At 41.7% G+C, this 17,725-nt stretch overlaps 2 protein-coding genes across 3 annotated transcripts; one reads left to right on the forward strand and one right to left on the reverse strand.

Moving 5' to 3' along the window:
* Positions 1-192: 192 nt before the first annotated feature.
* LOC114146878 (Golgi reassembly-stacking protein 2-like) lies at positions 193-6,224 on the reverse strand. Of its 2 annotated transcripts, none has more exons than XM_028021294.1 (10): positions 6,035-6,224; positions 5,113-5,193; positions 3,804-4,007; positions 3,635-3,721; positions 3,411-3,541; positions 3,183-3,315; positions 2,170-2,278; positions 1,958-2,065; positions 1,386-1,514; positions 193-1,259 (listed from the first exon to the last, which is right to left on the reverse strand). In XM_028021294.1, the coding sequence occupies exons 1-10, from the start codon at positions 6,095-6,097 to the stop codon at positions 1,045-1,047; spliced, it is 1,260 nt and encodes a 419-aa protein (XP_027877095.1). In that variant the 5' UTR covers positions 6,098-6,224; the 3' UTR covers positions 193-1,044. The 2 variants fall into 2 exon arrangements, with proteins under 2 accessions (XP_027877095.1, XP_027877094.1); XM_028021293.1 differs by having other exon boundaries at positions 2,155-2,278.
* Positions 6,225-8,871: 2,647 nt separating this feature from the next.
* Positions 8,872-12,532, forward strand: LOC114146879 (anionic trypsin-1-like). The gene is made up of 6 exons (XM_028021296.1): positions 8,872-10,638; positions 10,871-11,063; positions 11,145-11,330; positions 11,799-11,860; positions 11,962-12,086; positions 12,180-12,532. Exons 1-6 carry the CDS (start codon positions 10,425-10,427, stop codon positions 12,327-12,329), a joined length of 930 nt encoding a protein of 309 aa, XP_027877097.1. The 5' UTR covers positions 8,872-10,424; the 3' UTR covers positions 12,330-12,532.
* The last annotated feature ends 5,193 nt before the right edge of the window (positions 12,533-17,725 follow it).

Raw genomic sequence — 17,725 nt, forward strand, 5'->3', positions numbered from 1 at the left:
TATGCAAAACTTTAAAATCCTGTATGGATGTTTGAGACTTTTTAAAATGACTTGTCATTTTCTATGTAAGAATGCACTAAAACCTTTGGTTTGTCAGGTTTTTTTCCCTCCACCGAGTCAAACTTCTCAAGTTGGAAAAGTTAAACATTGACGGACCATACAAATCAATAAGAGTGAGCATTGAGACGAAGGCACAGTTTGTAAAACTCATTTGGCTTTATTGCTTGCACCGTGCATTCTGCAGACGTTTTCTCGAACGTTTTTACAGAGACTGTGCTGCAACTGTGACCGACCCAAACAGGGCTCTGGGGCGGGTAAACCAGCAGCAAGAACCATGACCTTTCAACCTGTTTGCTGACATACTGTGTAATATAGAGTTCTGCCTATATGTAGGGACATACAAAGGGACTCTAATCATTTCAAAAAAACACAAACAAAAGTGGTGCAAAATGATGCAGATTCATTCTGGAAAACTTCAGAATTAGTAATTCAATCAGTCTAATGTGTGGGGGTTTGTCAGCTGCTAATAAAAAGGCTGAACAATGGAGCTGGAAAACAGGGCAAAATAATCATGTTTATAGTTGTGTAGATGTTTTTTTTTTTTGTTTTTTTTTTTTAAATACAGCAGTGCAGGAGATAGTCGTCCCACTTCATAGTCAAAAGAAATTCTGCTCATCATCCAGCCCGATTTACATGTAATGGTTATATTAAAAAAAGGAGGGTTGGCAAAGGTAAACCAGTTAGGAAAAAGTGAAAAAAACCCAAAAAACTATTTACTGCAGAAGTGTGAAGCAATCTTCTCTGTACAGTAGCTTTGACAAGCTGCGGCGCTACCAGTTCTGCTGAATGACAATCCGGCAACACAGACGCGTCGGACTGATCTAGAACTACCATCCCGTCTCCTTGCCTCAGCTCTAACTGGGGCGTCGGCCATTGTTGCGTCTCGCTGCCTGCTCTCTCCTGGCCAAATAAATAGAAAAACCACAGAAAGACAGATGGGAGAAAGAGAGAAGAACCGGCTGCGTTAAAAGCTTCGCGACGACATTACGACGGTGGTAGTGTTGTATCCGTGGGGGCCGAGGGTTCTGTGGCGTCTGCCTCTGTGGTGGCGATGGCGGCCGGGACGGTCGCCGCCGTGACCGTGACAGAGGCGGCGACGCTAGAGGCGGGCACGAAGGGCAGAGAGGGGTTGGGGAGCAGGGGAGGGAACTGACCCAGACCTGGTAGGGACAGGGGGGGCAGCTGAGCCAGAGGGGGCACTGTCAAAGATAATTTTTAAAATAACTTTAATTAGTTCAGATTTGTTTAGAATTAAAATGATTTAATATTTTAAAAAGAAAAACAAGAGCTGGAAAACAGAGAGCCTGGTTTTTCTGTAAACTCACCTGTCGTTCCTGCTGCTGTGGGTATGGAGCTGGAGGTTGCCAGGGAGACGGCGCTGAGGTCCGGGAGCGGCAGGTTCAGGTTGGGGAGGTTGGGGAGTGGAGGCAGCCCTCCTGGGAGAGGCATGAGACCTGAGGACGGACACATCACACGCCATCCATTTCTCACACTGGCTGGGTTTCCAGTACAAATCTGCATAAATCTTTGTCAATATTCTGCTAATATCACAAAAAGATAATTTCGCAATTGTGGTGGTTCATCTAAGTAAATTACAATCACAAGTGAGAAAGCTTGTTCATGCGACAAGTCATTAAATATCCTGGCAGCGACAAACGGAGAAGACTACTTCCTGTCGTCTTCATGGTTTTTGCCAGTAGTAACATCCAGCTGTCGATCACATGACTTGTGTGATGCGCAAAAGAAAAAGAAAAAGTTTTCCCATTACAGTTTTGAGAAATACATCCATCTGGTTACGGCTGAAAACCCAACTCATCCTAAGTGCAGAAACTTTGAGAACCGGGAGTTTTTTCTAAATTAGCGTTTCAGATAAGCAAATTCACTTTCAATCGCCTACCTGGTAGCGTTGTGGCTGGGTTAAAACTGGCGGCGGCAGGATTCAGTGGAGGGAGGGGAGCGAAGGAGGAGCTGGAGGCGGAGGGGAAGAGAGGGACCGTGGGCAAGCCTGGAGGAGGAGAGAAACACGGAACGTCAGGAACCAAAATGCAGAGTGGACCAAATATCCAGCTGGCCAAGTGAAAACAAAGGCGATACCAGTCTGCAGCTCACTAGGCATGGTGGGCGGAGCGGAGCTGATGGACAGGCCGGACAGAGCATCTTCAAGGCCGGATGAGACGACAGGCGTGGAGGAAGGAGGAGTTACAGCCGAAAGCTGGACCTGCAAGGAGGAAAGTCAGATTTATTTGTTTAGCACATTTGTAAGATGGGTTATTAGGGCCACTGGAGATAGAAAAAAAAAAAAGAGGGAAGAATAAATTTCCATCAGAAATTTTGAGATCTCAGAAACTTTCTAGAAAAAGTCAGAAGCATTGCTACGAAAAAAAAAAAGTCCAATTCGATTAAAAGTTGAACATTTCTGACTGTCAAAAGTCGAAAATTTGCAGCTTTTCAAACTCAGAAATGTTCTTGTTTTTCTAGAACATTCCTGAAATTAATCCCCAAAACACGTGGCCCCAAACGTACATTTGAGAAACAAGCAATAAACATTTCATTTTGTCAAATGCCGTCATTGAAATCATAACGCAAATATACAACAAACATATTCATCAATGTTCCAGTTGTCACGAATCAAAGGCAACAGGTTAGTTTTTAGCCTCGACTTAAAGGAAGTTGGTATTTTGGCATCTTTGCAGTTTTCTGGAAGTTTGTTTCAGATTTGTGGGGCATAGTTAAGAAAAAGGTGCATCAGGAAAATAGGAAATGTCCCTCAAGTTTACAATGAATGTCAGGTTTTTTTTATAAGTACTTAGTACTGGAGTCTGTTTCAGGATTCTCCTTGTATAGACCCATTTGACAGTGAAGCTGTCATCAGCATCAGTTAACTTAAAATAGTGATTTTCTTTTAAGCTACAGTACATTTCAGAAGTATTCAAATCCCTTGAATATTGAACATTTCCACCAACTTCTATCCATGCTACTGGAACAGTATTCAACGTTTGGTTGTCTTAGAATAAAGCTCAAGTGGGACAAATACTTTTGGAAAACCGTTCATATTCAATCAGCAGTGTGGCTATTCTGAGTTGCCGCCTCTAAGAACTGAACCGTATGAGAACCGTCCTCACCTCTGTGAATCCGTCTTTCAGGGGACTGACTGGCTCTGAAGAAGAGTTTGCAGGGAAGCTGATCTTCTTCCCTTCCTCAAAGGGACGGGTGGGAATCCTGTGGAGGTATCCGTAGCCGATCCCGCATCCAAGGCTAGAGAGATCGGGGGAAAGCAAAGTCAAGGTAGACTGAGATCTTAACTGGAAGTGGAACGTTGAGGAGGCTGCGCGTGTGTGTGTGTGTTGTACCTGCCCTCGCCTCCCCAGGAACCGTTGGGCGTTATGACCACCTCCCTGCAGTTGTCTGTGTCTGTGTTGTAGACGTAGAGCTTCAGGCCCTTTCCCTCGTGGCTCTCTATCAGAGAGAACAGGTCCTCTGACTAAAGACGGCCACGGAAACAACGATATCAGATGAAGCGTAAAAATAGAAGCGAAGGTTCGACTAATGGCTACGAGAAGAACCGACAGCCAACCTCGTTCATAACCATGTCGGCTCCGATGATGTAGTCGGTGTGTGGCCGCAGGCCGGCGAGGGCCGCTGGGGAGTTGGGCTCCACTTCCTGTTTCAGACAGTAAAACCACTTGTTGGATCACATCGGCTCGGACGATGATACGTCCCCGGGTGTTTCCGCGGCTACCTACCAAGACGTGCCACACGTTCTCGTTGGCCCCTTCGAAGCTGCAGAAGCGGATGGACACCCCGAGCAAACCCTGGCCTCCCCACAGGTTGCTGGGAGTCACCGTGGTCTCCCGCAGCTCCAGGGTCTTTGACGAGTACACCAGCATCTTTACTGGTTTCTCCACGTTGGCCTTGAGCAAGTCCTTCAAGGTGTCGTTGTCTTTGTTCTGGAGGAAAATGAGACGGAGGTGAAGGAAGATGGCCAAATGACTCGGCAAAACCCGTGAATGACACTCTCACGGGGAGAACGTCCCAAGTTTTAGAGACCAAAAAAAAGGGGTAAACTAAGACAAACATTTATTGTAACCTTGGCTATAAAACTACAAGTGTGTTATTGGTGTGAACATAACTTGACTAAATGAACTTAACGACCGACGGTGACATTCAAAACGACTCGAGGAGACGGTCAAGCAGGCTGAAAGCGGCGCGCTCCTTCTCGCCCATTTCACCCGATCACTTTTTCCCCACCTGTGGCACCAACCTCGCCAGAACTTCCTGCCAGGCTGCTGCAGGTGACGGTTCTCGCGACTCGATTGAGTTTTGGAGAAGCAGCCGCCTCGAGCCGCAAATGAAAATCGTCTGCGCGCGAGTCGGCCCTTTGCGTGACAGAAAACTACATATGACAATTAATGGTCCTGCCACGGCAAAATGTAAGATTTGTGATTAAGATATTTAAGGTCAACTGACAATTTCTCCCCCATAAATTTAAGACATTTTAAGGCTGTGTGGAATATCTTAGTCCTGGTTCTCTTCACAAACTGCTTTCATGTGTTTTATTACAACTGAATGTAACTGAGACCCATGCAGTCTAATTACATGCACCTTGTTTGTATACGTTTTTATTGTGTCTTGTAAGCTCAGGTGGACTAAACACCTGCAAGAGTGTACGACACATGAAAATAAAGACTACAACTACACCTCAGCTGGAGCAGCAGAACACAAACATATTTAAAGGAGGAATTTGGTTGTAAGTACGCACATTGTACACGAAAAGAGGGAAAGACACAAATGCACATCCTCAAAAAGAATCGGATCAGTTGCCTTTTGTGCCACAAGCACGTGCACACGGACGATTGTTTTTGAACGGCAGTTTTCTTTAAATGTACAACAGCAAACCAGCTGGGGAAAAATGACTATAATATACTGAGCTACAAGTGAAACACCGAAATAAATACAAATTAATAAATAGCACAGAGACGTCTCCCAATTGAGTTTTGAGTTTATCGTGGCTGAAAATTTGCTCTGCAGGAGGCGATGAGTTACGCTTCTCACCAATCGGTTGTTGTTGATGGAGACGATGAAGTCAAAGAAAGGCTCCAGTCCTGCCCGATGCCCTGGCGAGTTGTCCTGAACCTGTGCCGAACATGAGAGACAGACTTAGCGTCTGGATCAGGGCTGCCCAAACTGGGTTCCTCAGAGGGCCCCGGCATCCTGCACGTTTTAGTTCTCTCCCTGGTTTAACGCACCTGGATCCAATGATGGCTCGTTAGAGGGGTTTTAGAAGAACATTGACCTGCTGAAAAGGTTGTTACCACCAGCAGGGAGAGAACTGAAACCATTGAGAACACGACTTTGGGCACCCCTGGTCTGGACACACACACACTTTTTAAGATATATATATATGGAACAAATCCTTTAGTTTTGTCAGATCAAAATTCACGAAAAACAAGTCTGTCAAGTGGGACTTTTGTTTAGAGGCCAAGCTCTTAAATCTTTGTTGTGAATGTTTATGCAGTATGAGACAAGTTATTGAATTTCCTTCTGGTTGGGCGAATCCAACTCGAGAGAGTCCATAACTCAGTTTTAATGAGCTAAATTGAGGCGCGCGGCTTTAACTGTCAAGTTGGGTTTCACCGCTAAAACTGCAACGTCCGATGATGGATGCGGACTCGAACGCAGCTGTCATCCCTCTCCGGAGCTTTAGCTGCCTCCTGCCCTGCTGATGCCCAGCTTCCGGCTGGAATACCTACTAAAGATTTACCCGGAGACATCCAACATGAGCGCTCCAGACGACATCAGACACGTATGACTCTAAAACACGCGGCAGTTCCTTAACGTGATGTTGTGTTTTCCACACGGAGGCCGCAGAGACGGACCCCGGCCTCTCATCAATTCTCCAAGCCAGGAACTCTCTCCCTTCTACCCCTTCTATGCTAAGCTAACAGCTAGCAGGCTACGGGTGATTCAAACTCACCCGGAGGACGTGGTAGCCCTCTGAGCCTCCGCCTGGTATCTCCACGCTCTGAGACGCTCCCATGCTTTGCGTTTTTAGGGGCTTTCCGGGGATCTTGTAACGTTACAGTTCCCGGCGGAGGTGAGAAACCTAAACACTTCCACACACCGGGTACACGTCGCCAAATCACCAGCCTTGTAATGCGCAGGCGCCGTTACGTGGCAGGAAATAACGCCCTTTTCTGAACATGTCAGACATGCAGAGTGCGAAAAGTGTGAAATAAAATAAATACGCATTTAAACACTTCATAGTTAAAATAAAGTCGGAAATCAAATTTAAAAACCTGAGTATTGAAAAGTGCTACGTAAGTCTGAGGTCATTTTATTGAATAAATTAATTTTATATTGTCAATTTTCAAACAGGCAACTGCGACTTTTGTAAATTACAGACAATATAATACATAACATGTTCTTTTTTTATGTGCATTTATTTTATAGCTCCTCAATGAACGTAAACTAAACAATTCTGTCTGTTTTAATTTATTTACAAAAAAACATTAGATGTATTTTTGCTGTCAAGCTAATTCTAAAGTTTGCTTTAGGTCAGCAGTGTCCAAACTTGGGCCAAAATGGTCACCTCGAAAGTACTCATATGTCACAAAATATACTCATAAAAACAACTGTGATTTTTTTTTCTTTTTTAAGTGTTCAACGATAAACTAAGCAAGCAATATTTTAATTTAAGAAATAAAGCAGGCTGGATTTGTTGGAAAAGGAGGTGTCAATTCTTCTAGATCCAGAACACAGCCGTACCAATTATGGACTTTTAAATTAACTGTTCACACCTCTTTCATTGTGAGCACAATCAGGTGTGCATGACTGTCACAAATGTTGGGTCAGACATAATTCCTTTCACACTAATGATGCTATTAGAATTGTTTTGATACCTCTCTGGTGGATGAAGTGTGAATTACACTTGGCTCAGTAAAACAGACGTGTACAGTACAATGGGCAGACTGCAATGATTTATTTACTGAATTTTGCTGATAAATTCATCAAATAATCTTTATCCGAAGCTAGGTTGTGCAATGGAAAAGTACATTTAGGCTTACCAGCATCTTCTGCACATGATATATTAAAATAGACAACATGTGAGCAAAGCGCTGTGCTTGTATTTTGATTATGCAAAATGCAGTAAATGTAATATAATGTACTTTTTTATTTAAACATTGGATAAAAGCTTTTGAGACAGAGTTGTAAAAGCGTGTTTTGTATTCGAGACGCTGCAAGACAAACATAAAAAAACGTTAGTTTAAAAATATATGTTGAGATTTAATTTCTTACACTGATTTCACATTGCAGAATAGGCGCTAGGAGAGTCATGGGACTGCGCAGCAACAGATGGTTAGCTGTATTTGAAAACACTGTCATGATGACAAAGGAACAGTTGGTCAAAAACAACTTTTGACGAGGCCTGTCACGATAACAAATTTAGCTGAGCGATTAATTGTCTCAAAGATTATTGCGATAAACGATAATATTGTTTGAAGTCCATTTTAAACTGATAATAATGCAAGCACATCCTGCCAAAAATAAGTGCACTTTATTTCCAAAAGAACAGTTAACGCTGGAACTGGTAAACGACACAAACAAAAAATAAAATGGACTCTCAGTATCCGCTAACAGAAAAATGCTCTAGAATAAAAACTAAACACAACATAAAACCAAAGTGGAAATAAAAACTACATTCAACCAAAAGAGTACAGATTATGAAGTCTGTATACTATATTGCCCTTCAGTAATCAATAGATTTAGATAGAGAAGACGGGATTATCCGACTACCTGATGCAATAGTTCACTCCTCCCTTACACTGAGGAAATGAGGAAGTGAGGAGTCAGTGAGCCTCTTTTCATCCAGTGTCATCAATAGAAAGAGAAAAAGGCAGGAAGAAACGATAAATTGAAATGAGGTCCATCATTTTCATTTATCATGCGACTAATTGATTTATTGTTTATGGCGACAGGCCTACTTTAGACTCAACTTCAATCTTGTTTGAGAAATAGCAGCATCAATAAAATATTCAACAATACTGAGACGACGACTTCTAGATGGCGCCGTTGGGCTTTTAATGTCATCTTTGAGAGCAGCTGCACCGTATATGTGTGTGCAGGCTTAAATCCTTTGGGTTGCTGTTCAACAAAAGAACGGCTGCTAATCCGTAAGCACATGAACAAAATCTTTTAAATATTACTCCTTAGAAACCAGCATCACATATCCACTCTTAAGATTAACATTATTGTCTGAAAATATCGTTAGACAACGTTTTATTACAAAGCAAAGAAAAGTAACACTAAGAAAAATATATCACCTACTAAACAACGAAATTAACGACAAACCAAAATTGCACAAATGAAACTAATGAGGCTGAGTAAGAAAACCAAAACCCTGGTACAAGAACAAGACAGGACTAATCCAAACTGAAAAACTAATCATGGGAACTAAAGAATAAACTGTGAAACTAGACATGGACTGGCCTGGCAAAACCTGATGAGCAATGGACTTTTTAAAGCAAGGAGTTTCAAATACCATTTTTTTCCTTGTAGGTCTGTTTTTATAAGTTATTCTGGTGTGAACCTTCCTGAGTTGTTCCTGTTGTGTTTAGTTCATTCTGGTTTAAGCCTTTAAAAGACTTAAAACTAAAAAGTCTTTTCGTATCCAACATGTATGTGACACATATTCACTACGCTGCACTTTTTACTGTTATTTTATTGTGAAGGATCGCTACTCTTACTTGAGTGAAATTTCTGGATTCTCAAAAACAAGCAGGTTTTAACAACAAATCTGTTCCATCTTTAAGTTTAAATACAATAAAATTTGTATTAAAATCTAACAGTGGGTGAAGAGTTATATTATATTGTTGTAGATGATCCTTTCTCCAGCTTGGTTCAAAATGTACGAGGTTCTTGAAGAATCAGCGAGTTGAAATCATCAATCCCATTTATTAAGACCAAAATGCAGCACTGTTAGACACTATTTTTATATGTTGTCTCGTAAAGAAACATGGCGATGGACCAGTTTCTGATTCCTTTTATCGATTTTTATCTAAGCTACGCCTTAAAGAGGGCATTCCCTAGTGTAGCAGTAACAATACATAAAGTTACCTTTAAAATGAATCCCATTGGAACATTTTAGTGAGACGGGACGCCGTTTGTAGTCTGAACAAACATTTCTCTTTTTTATTTGTCACTTTCTGTTCTTATATATCAATACATCACAGTGCCACCTACTGGCAGCACCAATTTCTTTTGAAGAAAGTTATTACAGGGAAAACTACATGCATGTTTATGAAAGTAATATCTTGCATTCTTTTTGTGGGAGTGGAATAAAAAGCTATCTGGTTCTCATTTTCTTTAGAGATATTATCATAATTTTTAAACAAATGTTTTCTTCTCGAAGTAGAGAGGAAGAAAATTGATGTCAGAGTTCTTGCAGTTCACCCATTTTCCCCACCAGGTCCGTTTACCAGTTTCAGGACTCGACTAAAATCCCAGTGTTGTTAAATTGAGAAATAATGAGCTCTGGTTAAATACTCATTTTATGTAGAAAATGATTAAATGTTACATGTCATACTAATGGGGCAGATAAAGAGTGACATTCACCGTCCAGCGCCGGGCTCCACCCAGCTGTGACACCAAGTGAAGCAAAGATTATAGCACAAGTTGTGTTTTATTTTCTCCTCATTCTGCTCCCTCTCCAAGGTGTTGGCCTGCCTTCCTCAGATTTTTTATCTGTGACTGTCACCAGTCTTAAATGTTACAGTTATGCAGCCGTGTGCGTGTGAGCAGATAAACCAGATAGAGAAAAGACACAGAGTCCTTTTGTCCATTACAAAATGTTCCTTATGAATTTTTTGTAACATTTCTTATCTATAAAATCACAAGATTTATAGTTTCTTTTACAAAGGACATTTTAGTTCCATTAGTCTTTTTGTTTAACACAAAGTAGTGTACGGGCTTTTTTCTATTTTTTTGTATTTATGTTTGTCCTTAATTTGATCTTTGTTAGCACATTCGCTCCACTTTACATCAAACTACCTTTTAGCCAAGTTTACTATCGTTTTCCCTTGAGCAGAACTCACTGCAAGCTTGTGCAGAAACAGTTCACAGGCTTATTTTTAGTCTAGTCTAGTTTGTCGCGCAAATCTCTCAATTCACTTGAGATAAGGCGAAGCTAACTAACAAATAACTTTTCAGCAAAATAGAGGAGCTTCTAGTTTTTAGTCAACTTCTTATTATTGATGAAAAAGTTCATGTTTCATTGGCTAATTATTTAAGTTATAAGAAGCGGGATGTTTGATTTTTAGTAAAACAATCTGTCAAAGGAACAAGAACGTTTTTCAAGTTTCTTTAGAATGATGAGATGTTACATTTCCTCAGATGACGACGCAGATCAGTGTCCGTGTTGTGATTGGACAGATCGGTGTCCCTCCTGTGGTTGGTGGCTTCCTGTCCAGCAGGAAGTTGTGAACAGAGTTTACAAGCTGCTGCAAGACTGCAGACGTTCACAGGAAGCTGGACCAGCAATGGCTCTGCTGAAGGTTCTGCTGCTGCTGCTGCTGTGGCTGGGTGAGACAGACACACTGGACACACTGGAGACAGTGGAGACACTTCCACTGGCTCCAGGGAGGCTGCTGCTCTCTGTGCCTCTCAAACCTCCCTCTGTTTATGTTTCGGACTAAAACTTCTTTGCATATAAATTGTGATGCTTTTTAATCTTTAACTGTTTATCCTTTTTCTGTCCCAGCAGCCATGTTTGTACCTGATTTCTGAGTAAAGTCCTCTTTTTTTCCTCCTTCAGGTGTTTCAGTGAACTCAGTTGTTTCTCTGCAGAAGAGAATCATTGGAGGTCATGACTGTGATGACAAGGAGCGTCTTCATCATGTTCGACTGGAGAGAAGCAACGGGCAGAGAAGGCCCCGCTGTGGAGCATCTCTGATCCACCCTGAGTGGATCTTGACTGCAGCTCACTGCTTTAAGTCGGAGACAGGGTGGTAGGAAAGAGATATTAACACAGTTTTATCTGCAGATGATCAGGTTTTCTGTGTGTTCATTATATTTAACGTTCTTTGCAGGTATAACGTAGCAATGTTAAAAGTTCATCCACGGACTGCTACACAGCAGGAACAGGTAATCGTGTACGATCCTGTCATTTATGCCGACCACTTACCGAGGCACGACATCATGTTGCTGAAGCTTCGGAAAGAAGTAACAGATGTCCCACCTGTTCAGCTTCCGAATTGCGACAATCGTCTTAAAATGTAAGTTTTTCTCAGATTAAAAACATGACTTCAGGTTTTCTGTCTCCACTCCTCCAGTCCTGCTGCCTCTGCTTCAGCACAGCTGAGTCAGGTAATCAGGCCACCAGTAGAACCAGAACCTGGTTAGCTCAGGTGTGTTGGACCAGAGACACATGTAAAGGATGCAGGACGCCATAACTGAGGACCGGAGGTGGACAGTCCTGTGTCTGTGGATGAAATCCTTCATGGATTTATTTTCTGTTCTTTCATTGTTCTTCATAACAATTAATGGTAACACTTTATTTGACGGGGTGTGAATAAAACTGACATGACACTGTCATAAACACGAGTAAGTCTTCATGAATATTTATGACTGTTGTCATAAAAGACATGACAGTCTTATTCACACCCTGTCAAATAAAGTGTTACCCACTTAATTTTCTACGTTGTTATCTTGTATTTTTACATTTTATTCTTATTGTGTTTTAGAGGCGACACAGTTCAGCTGGCAGGAGAGGGAGGAACGATAACCGGCCCCAATAATGAGCGAAGTGAGAGAAATATTGAAGTCATGAGAATAAAATCTTTGTTTCTGCCTCTACAGAGAAGGTCGAGTGAATAACATGTTTATGATGCTCATGTTTCTCCACAGTAAGAAGACCTAATGTTTCATCACGTCTTCAGTGTGTCGACATGCAAGTTGTTGCTGTTTCCCGCATCGAGCCGACAAGTGGGCATGTGTTCAAAACCGCAACACCAAACAAGGATATATGTCTTGTAAGTTTGTTTCTTCAGTGTCTCTCTACAGCGATGAAAAGACTTTTCTGCTCCACAACATAAATAAATGTGTTGATGTACATTTTTCTACAGGGTGACTCTGGTTCAGGAGTGATCTTCAACGACATGATTTATGGCGTCATTTCTCAAGGTGGACTAGACTATGCATGTCAGGATCCAACTTTTATCATGGATGTGTGTGAATACATGGATTGGATAAAACAAACAACTGGGCTTAAATAAAACCAAAACTATCATGAAATAAAATTCTCATCAAATTTCCTCTCAGATATAATTTTATAGCCGTGTCTTCATCAGTTTGTCTCACAAGTTTGTAGAATTAGGATGAATTAATAGTTCTGTTTTTTTCTCACCTGGCCTTGACCTACCTAATGGAGCTTTCTGTTTCTCAGAAATGAAAAATAAATCAATAAATGAATGTAAAAGAAACATTTTTTGTCTTTATTTTACAGCAGAAATGAATAAAAACGCAGGTCTGATGTTGACGTTAGAAAAACTGTTTCTATTTATATTTTCATAATTGTCCTCGCAAAAGCGGGGAAAAAACCCACCTCGCCCCTAAACACAGAAATGTTTCAGCTGCAGAGAAAACTTCTGACTTTAACTTCATCATTCTGCTAAAGGCTCGGTTCGCTACAGGCAGTCTGAGTCGGATGGGTGCATGGATGGATGGGTAGGTGGATGGATGGATGGATGGATGGATGGATGGATGGGTGGGTAGGTGGATGGATGGATGGATGGATGGATGGATGGGTGGGTAGGTGGATGGATGGATGATCCATGGCTGACACCAAGCAACTTTGCAATGCGTGGAATTGGCAACTGTGTATCTACCATGTCTTGCAGATTTTCCTTCTGAATGCTAAATTGGATCCATCCATCCATCCATCCATCCATCCATCCATTTGCAATGCATGGGATTGACAACTGTGTGTCTACCATGTCTTGCAGATTTTCCTTCTGAATGCTCAATCTTGTTCGCCTTTTGCCCCTTGAACACATGGAGGTCTCTCCTCCTCTGCTTGAAAGCAAACTAAACTATGCCGTTGTCTTACCATTTACAATGGACTCGAATGAATGAATGAATGAATGAATGAATGGAGCTATTTAGTTATGGCCAAACTGCAACAAGAAAAGGAAGTCTAAGCGGACATTACTAGTTAATGATTGATTGGAAACATCCATCAATCATTTACTAATAATGTCCGCTTAGACTTCCTTTTCTTGTTGCTTGGCCATAACCAACCAACCAACCAACCAACCAAACAACCAAGGATGGATGGAAGGATTTAATGGATGGATGGATGGAATGATTTAATGGATGGATGGATGGATGGGTGGGTAGGTGGATAGATGGATGGATGATCCATGGCTGACACCAAGCAACTTTGCAATGTGTGGGATTGGCAACTGTGTATCTACCATGTCTTGCAGATTTTCCTTCTGAGTGCTAAATTGGATGGATCCACCCACCCATCCATCCATCCATCCATCCACCATCCATCCACCCACCCACCATCCATTCACCCACCCACCATCCATTCACCCACCCATCCATCCAACCACCCACCCACCCTCCATCCATCCATCCACCCACCCACCCACCATCCATCCATCCACCCACCCACCATCCATTCACCCACCCACCCACCATCCATTCACCCATCCATCCACCCACCATCCATTCACCCATCCATCCACCCACCCATCCATCCAATTGAGTAATTGATGTTACAGTGTCTCATCTTGAGCAGTCAAGTGGAGCCTCTTGTATGTTATGCTCACAAACACACCTCATAATATACTGTTGCCTTTAATCCCCAATATGGGAACTTTATCGTTCCCATCTGTAGAGGCTCTCCCGCCGCCAGGTTGCCCGCTGTCTGTTTTCCCGCTCAGTTTCCGTGACAAATGCTGCCTGCCTGACGGTTTAAAAGGTGGCAATTCAGGCTTCCTTTTGTGAGGGGGCGCTGGCTTAAACTGTAACTGTGCTTGTCTTGTGAACTCTTCTTTAAAGTTTGGCTGTAACTTGCCTTCACCCAAAATCAAAATTCTTCGGTTGCAAATTGGGTCTCTTTGGGGTGTCGGCACGGTTATTTTGTCAGTGGTCGGTAGACGTTCTAGTGTTTTATTGGTTGTTTGTGTCCCAACTTTGCTTTCATCTTCAGGTTTTTCCAAAGCAATATACTCTCCTACCTTAGCCTCTTTGCTCTTTATGGGTTCCTTAAAATTCTCGTGTTTCATCCTGTCAATGCAGTACAGTTCTCTCATCTTCAGTAGTTGGTCGGTGACTTCTTTGATTTGGGCTTGATCCCTCTCTCTGTTTTCTACTAGTGCCTTTATTTGACCATTTAAGGATTCATTTGTTTTCCTCAGGTCTCTAATAATAAAATCAGACACTGTGTGGTCAAAGCTTTTCTTCACAACCACAGCCTCCCTCTCCTGTTTAGCCTGTTTCTCCAAGAGTTTGCTCACCTGGCGATCTTTCATCAACAGACGTTTTACTAATCCCTTGTTTCGCTCCTTTTCCTCAGCTAAGCTGCCTGAACCTAAATCAAACCTTGCTTTAAACGCCTGCTTCGTTATCTCTATGGCTTCCTCCATTGGAGTTTTGGAAAGTTTCTTTTCAAGTCTCTTACTTTCCTTCTTTGAGTCTTTCAACTGCATTTCCAGAGATCTGATCTTGCTCTCAAGAAGTCTGGACTTCTCTTTCTCATTGAAAATGTCAGTATTCTTCACGCCAATTTCGTTATTCTTTCGGATTACGTCAAGCTCCAGTTTCTTCACTTCACTTCGATACTTTTCAATCTTCACATTGCATGTTGGGATTCGAGACATCACATGCTCTTTCTCTGCCAAGATCTTATCAGTATGCAGTTTTGAGTCCCTCATGACTTTCTTTAAAATGGTTTGAAGCTCTTTGACTTTATTTTTGTATTGCTTTAAGTCAGACATCAACTGAGTCCTGTGGGAGCCGCGAAGCTCTATCTCTTGTTTTAACTTCGGGATTTGCTCGCATTCCAGGAACTTGTTGTGCTTGAGAGACCAGTTTAGCTCTCTGGTGAGTGCCTCGATTTTCTCCTGTAAAAGCTCAATTTCTTTATGAGCATTTTCCAAATCCTGCTGCCTTGTGCTCTCCTTAATCAGTATTCCAGCTCTCTCTCTAAACTTTTTTAACCATTCCAGAACCAAGACAACCAGTTCATCTCTAGTCATTTGTCTAATTTGGGCCTTTGTTAACAAATCACTGTCAGATGAGAACATTTTGATGGTCCAACCGGTGTATCGAAAAACCTACGAAACAAAATGCAATATTAAATCCAAGATTTAAAAAAGCGAACCTCCTGCTGCTTTTTCCAGAGTTCTGTGACTTGAATTCAGGATTCGTTTGCCTTTAAGGCAATGACACCTTACCTATGTCTTTTATGACATCATAACACTTTGACATCATCAGATTCCATCAGTGGAATAAATTAATGTGTGCTGTGTTGCTAGGCAACATCAAAGCCAGCTCACTGTAATCCAATGAAACCTAACAGGGCAGTTACAAACTGCAGATTACAACTAGCTGCAGGATTTAAGAATTTTGTTTACACAAATATTATAATTAAGTAATTATTAGCTTCATTATTTTCCTTGTGGAATCAAGAAATTATTCTTTTTAACTGAATTTGAATCAATAGCGTATCATGCAGATAATACGACTCCACTTAAATTACCAGCACCTCACCTGCTGCGGTCTGAACTCGCAGCCTCTCAAATTCCTCCTGGTCGCATCTGAAGAGAAATCGGCGCTGGTTCATTAGTCAGTTGGATCGGTCTGAACCAAACCGATCAATTGAACTCTGCGAGTTTTTTTACCCTGTGCAGTCCAGTTGTGCGCTTTGACGAGGATTTATTTATTTTTTGGCAGGGAGGGCAACGTGCACCCAGAGGTCTCCATTTGTTAAAACCGCAGGATGAGTTGAGTTTAATTCTTCGCAGTCTGCGTTGGTTGTGCAGTGCACTGCGCCCGCTACGGTTTAATGAACTTCTGCACTGTCATTTATTTCCTCAAGATAAACTGTCGGCAGGGGCGCAACTCCATACTTTCTGAGGTGTATGCGTACATGTCATCGGCAATGACATAAAATTGTACAACTCATTTTTAATTAAAGTATCAATAATAATAAATGTACATACATATGAATAAATTGCTACCTACAGGGCAATTAAAAAAGAATGAAACAAAAAACAGGGCAATATTTCATCATTTAATATATAAGTGAGCCAAAGAGCCACTTCTGTTAGCCTGTATAGAACCGCCTATGGGCGCCAGGTCTGAGGCATTTTGTTAGCATGTTTTCTATCATTCTTATAGCTTGATAGGAAGCCTGATCCAAACTGGCAACCCACATTAATAACATGGTGAAATAATATTGACCACAAAACACTATATTTATAAAAAGATATCAACGTTTTTCCCACACAATCCTAACAAACGTTTTTAATGTTCTCTTCACAATATTTATTTACTATTAATATATTTGTATGGTTTGTTCTTTAAATTGCCATCTATATTATTTTCAGGAAATGATTGAGGGATGAAGAGGCTGATGTCTGGTTCTTTAGGTTCTGACGGGTCTGCGGTTCCTCTCCTGATCCATTCTGTCTGATGTCAAACCCACTGAATGTCGCTGACACATTTATTTTAATGCCCCTTTTAAACGTCACTGTGATTGTTTACCGTCTGTATTTTTGCCAGAGGTTTTATTTCTAAGGACGGTGTTTTATCGGGTGGCCATTTTAAAAAGACGCCGGTTGATAGCAGCTCACTGCGGCTGCGCAGTGTCCGTCTCTAGGTAACCATGACAACAGCGTCAGTTCGTGGAGGGGTCCTAATTAGGTCCCGCAAAGAAAATTTAGCTGACCTTAATATTTCCCGTGTTTTGTTTTGGTCATTATTATTACACTTATTGTTGAGATGTGTGTGGTAGCTGCGTCTATCAGACATTTATAGCAATACGGAATAAATCGCGTCCCGTATTGGACAACAACCGCCTGTCATTGTAGCCTAGCTTAAGCTAACCTGAATATTTACAGCTCTCTTGTTGATACGCTGACATTACTTACTTACCTTCTGTCTTTCAACCACTTTGAAAAGTTTTTCTTTGTCTCTCCAACATCTTTATCCCTCCTCCTCTTCCGTTTTCTGCTTTGTGCCCCAGAGTTTTTTCTGAGTCCCATCTTTAGCTCCCTGTTGTCTGTTCCTCTGTTATTGATCATTTCCTACACAAACAGCTGTTAAGTACATCAAATGCTGACTATAAAAAAATTCCCCACATCGTTTTTGCGCCCCCTCTAGTGCAGCGCCCCTATGCGTTGCACACACTGCATAGCCACCTTTTTGCACCACTGACTGTCGGTTCCTCTGTCTATAAGGGATTAACACATCGTTGCATTCTCCTTAATTTTCTCTGGTCTGTTAATGAGACTTGAATTAAACGCACCATTTCTACCAGAGGTTTGGAATGAGCTTCCTACCCAGAAACTCCAAAGCGTCCGGTCCATAACTCTTCAACACGCTGTCAGCTCCCGGTTAGAAAGACGCATTTAGTTCAGTGTCCATGAGATGATAT

This window comes from Xiphophorus couchianus, chromosome 6 (genome assembly GCF_001444195.1).
Source record: "Xiphophorus couchianus chromosome 6, X_couchianus-1.0, whole genome shotgun sequence".
NCBI classification, from domain to species: Eukaryota; Metazoa; Chordata; class Actinopteri; order Cyprinodontiformes; family Poeciliidae; genus Xiphophorus; species Xiphophorus couchianus.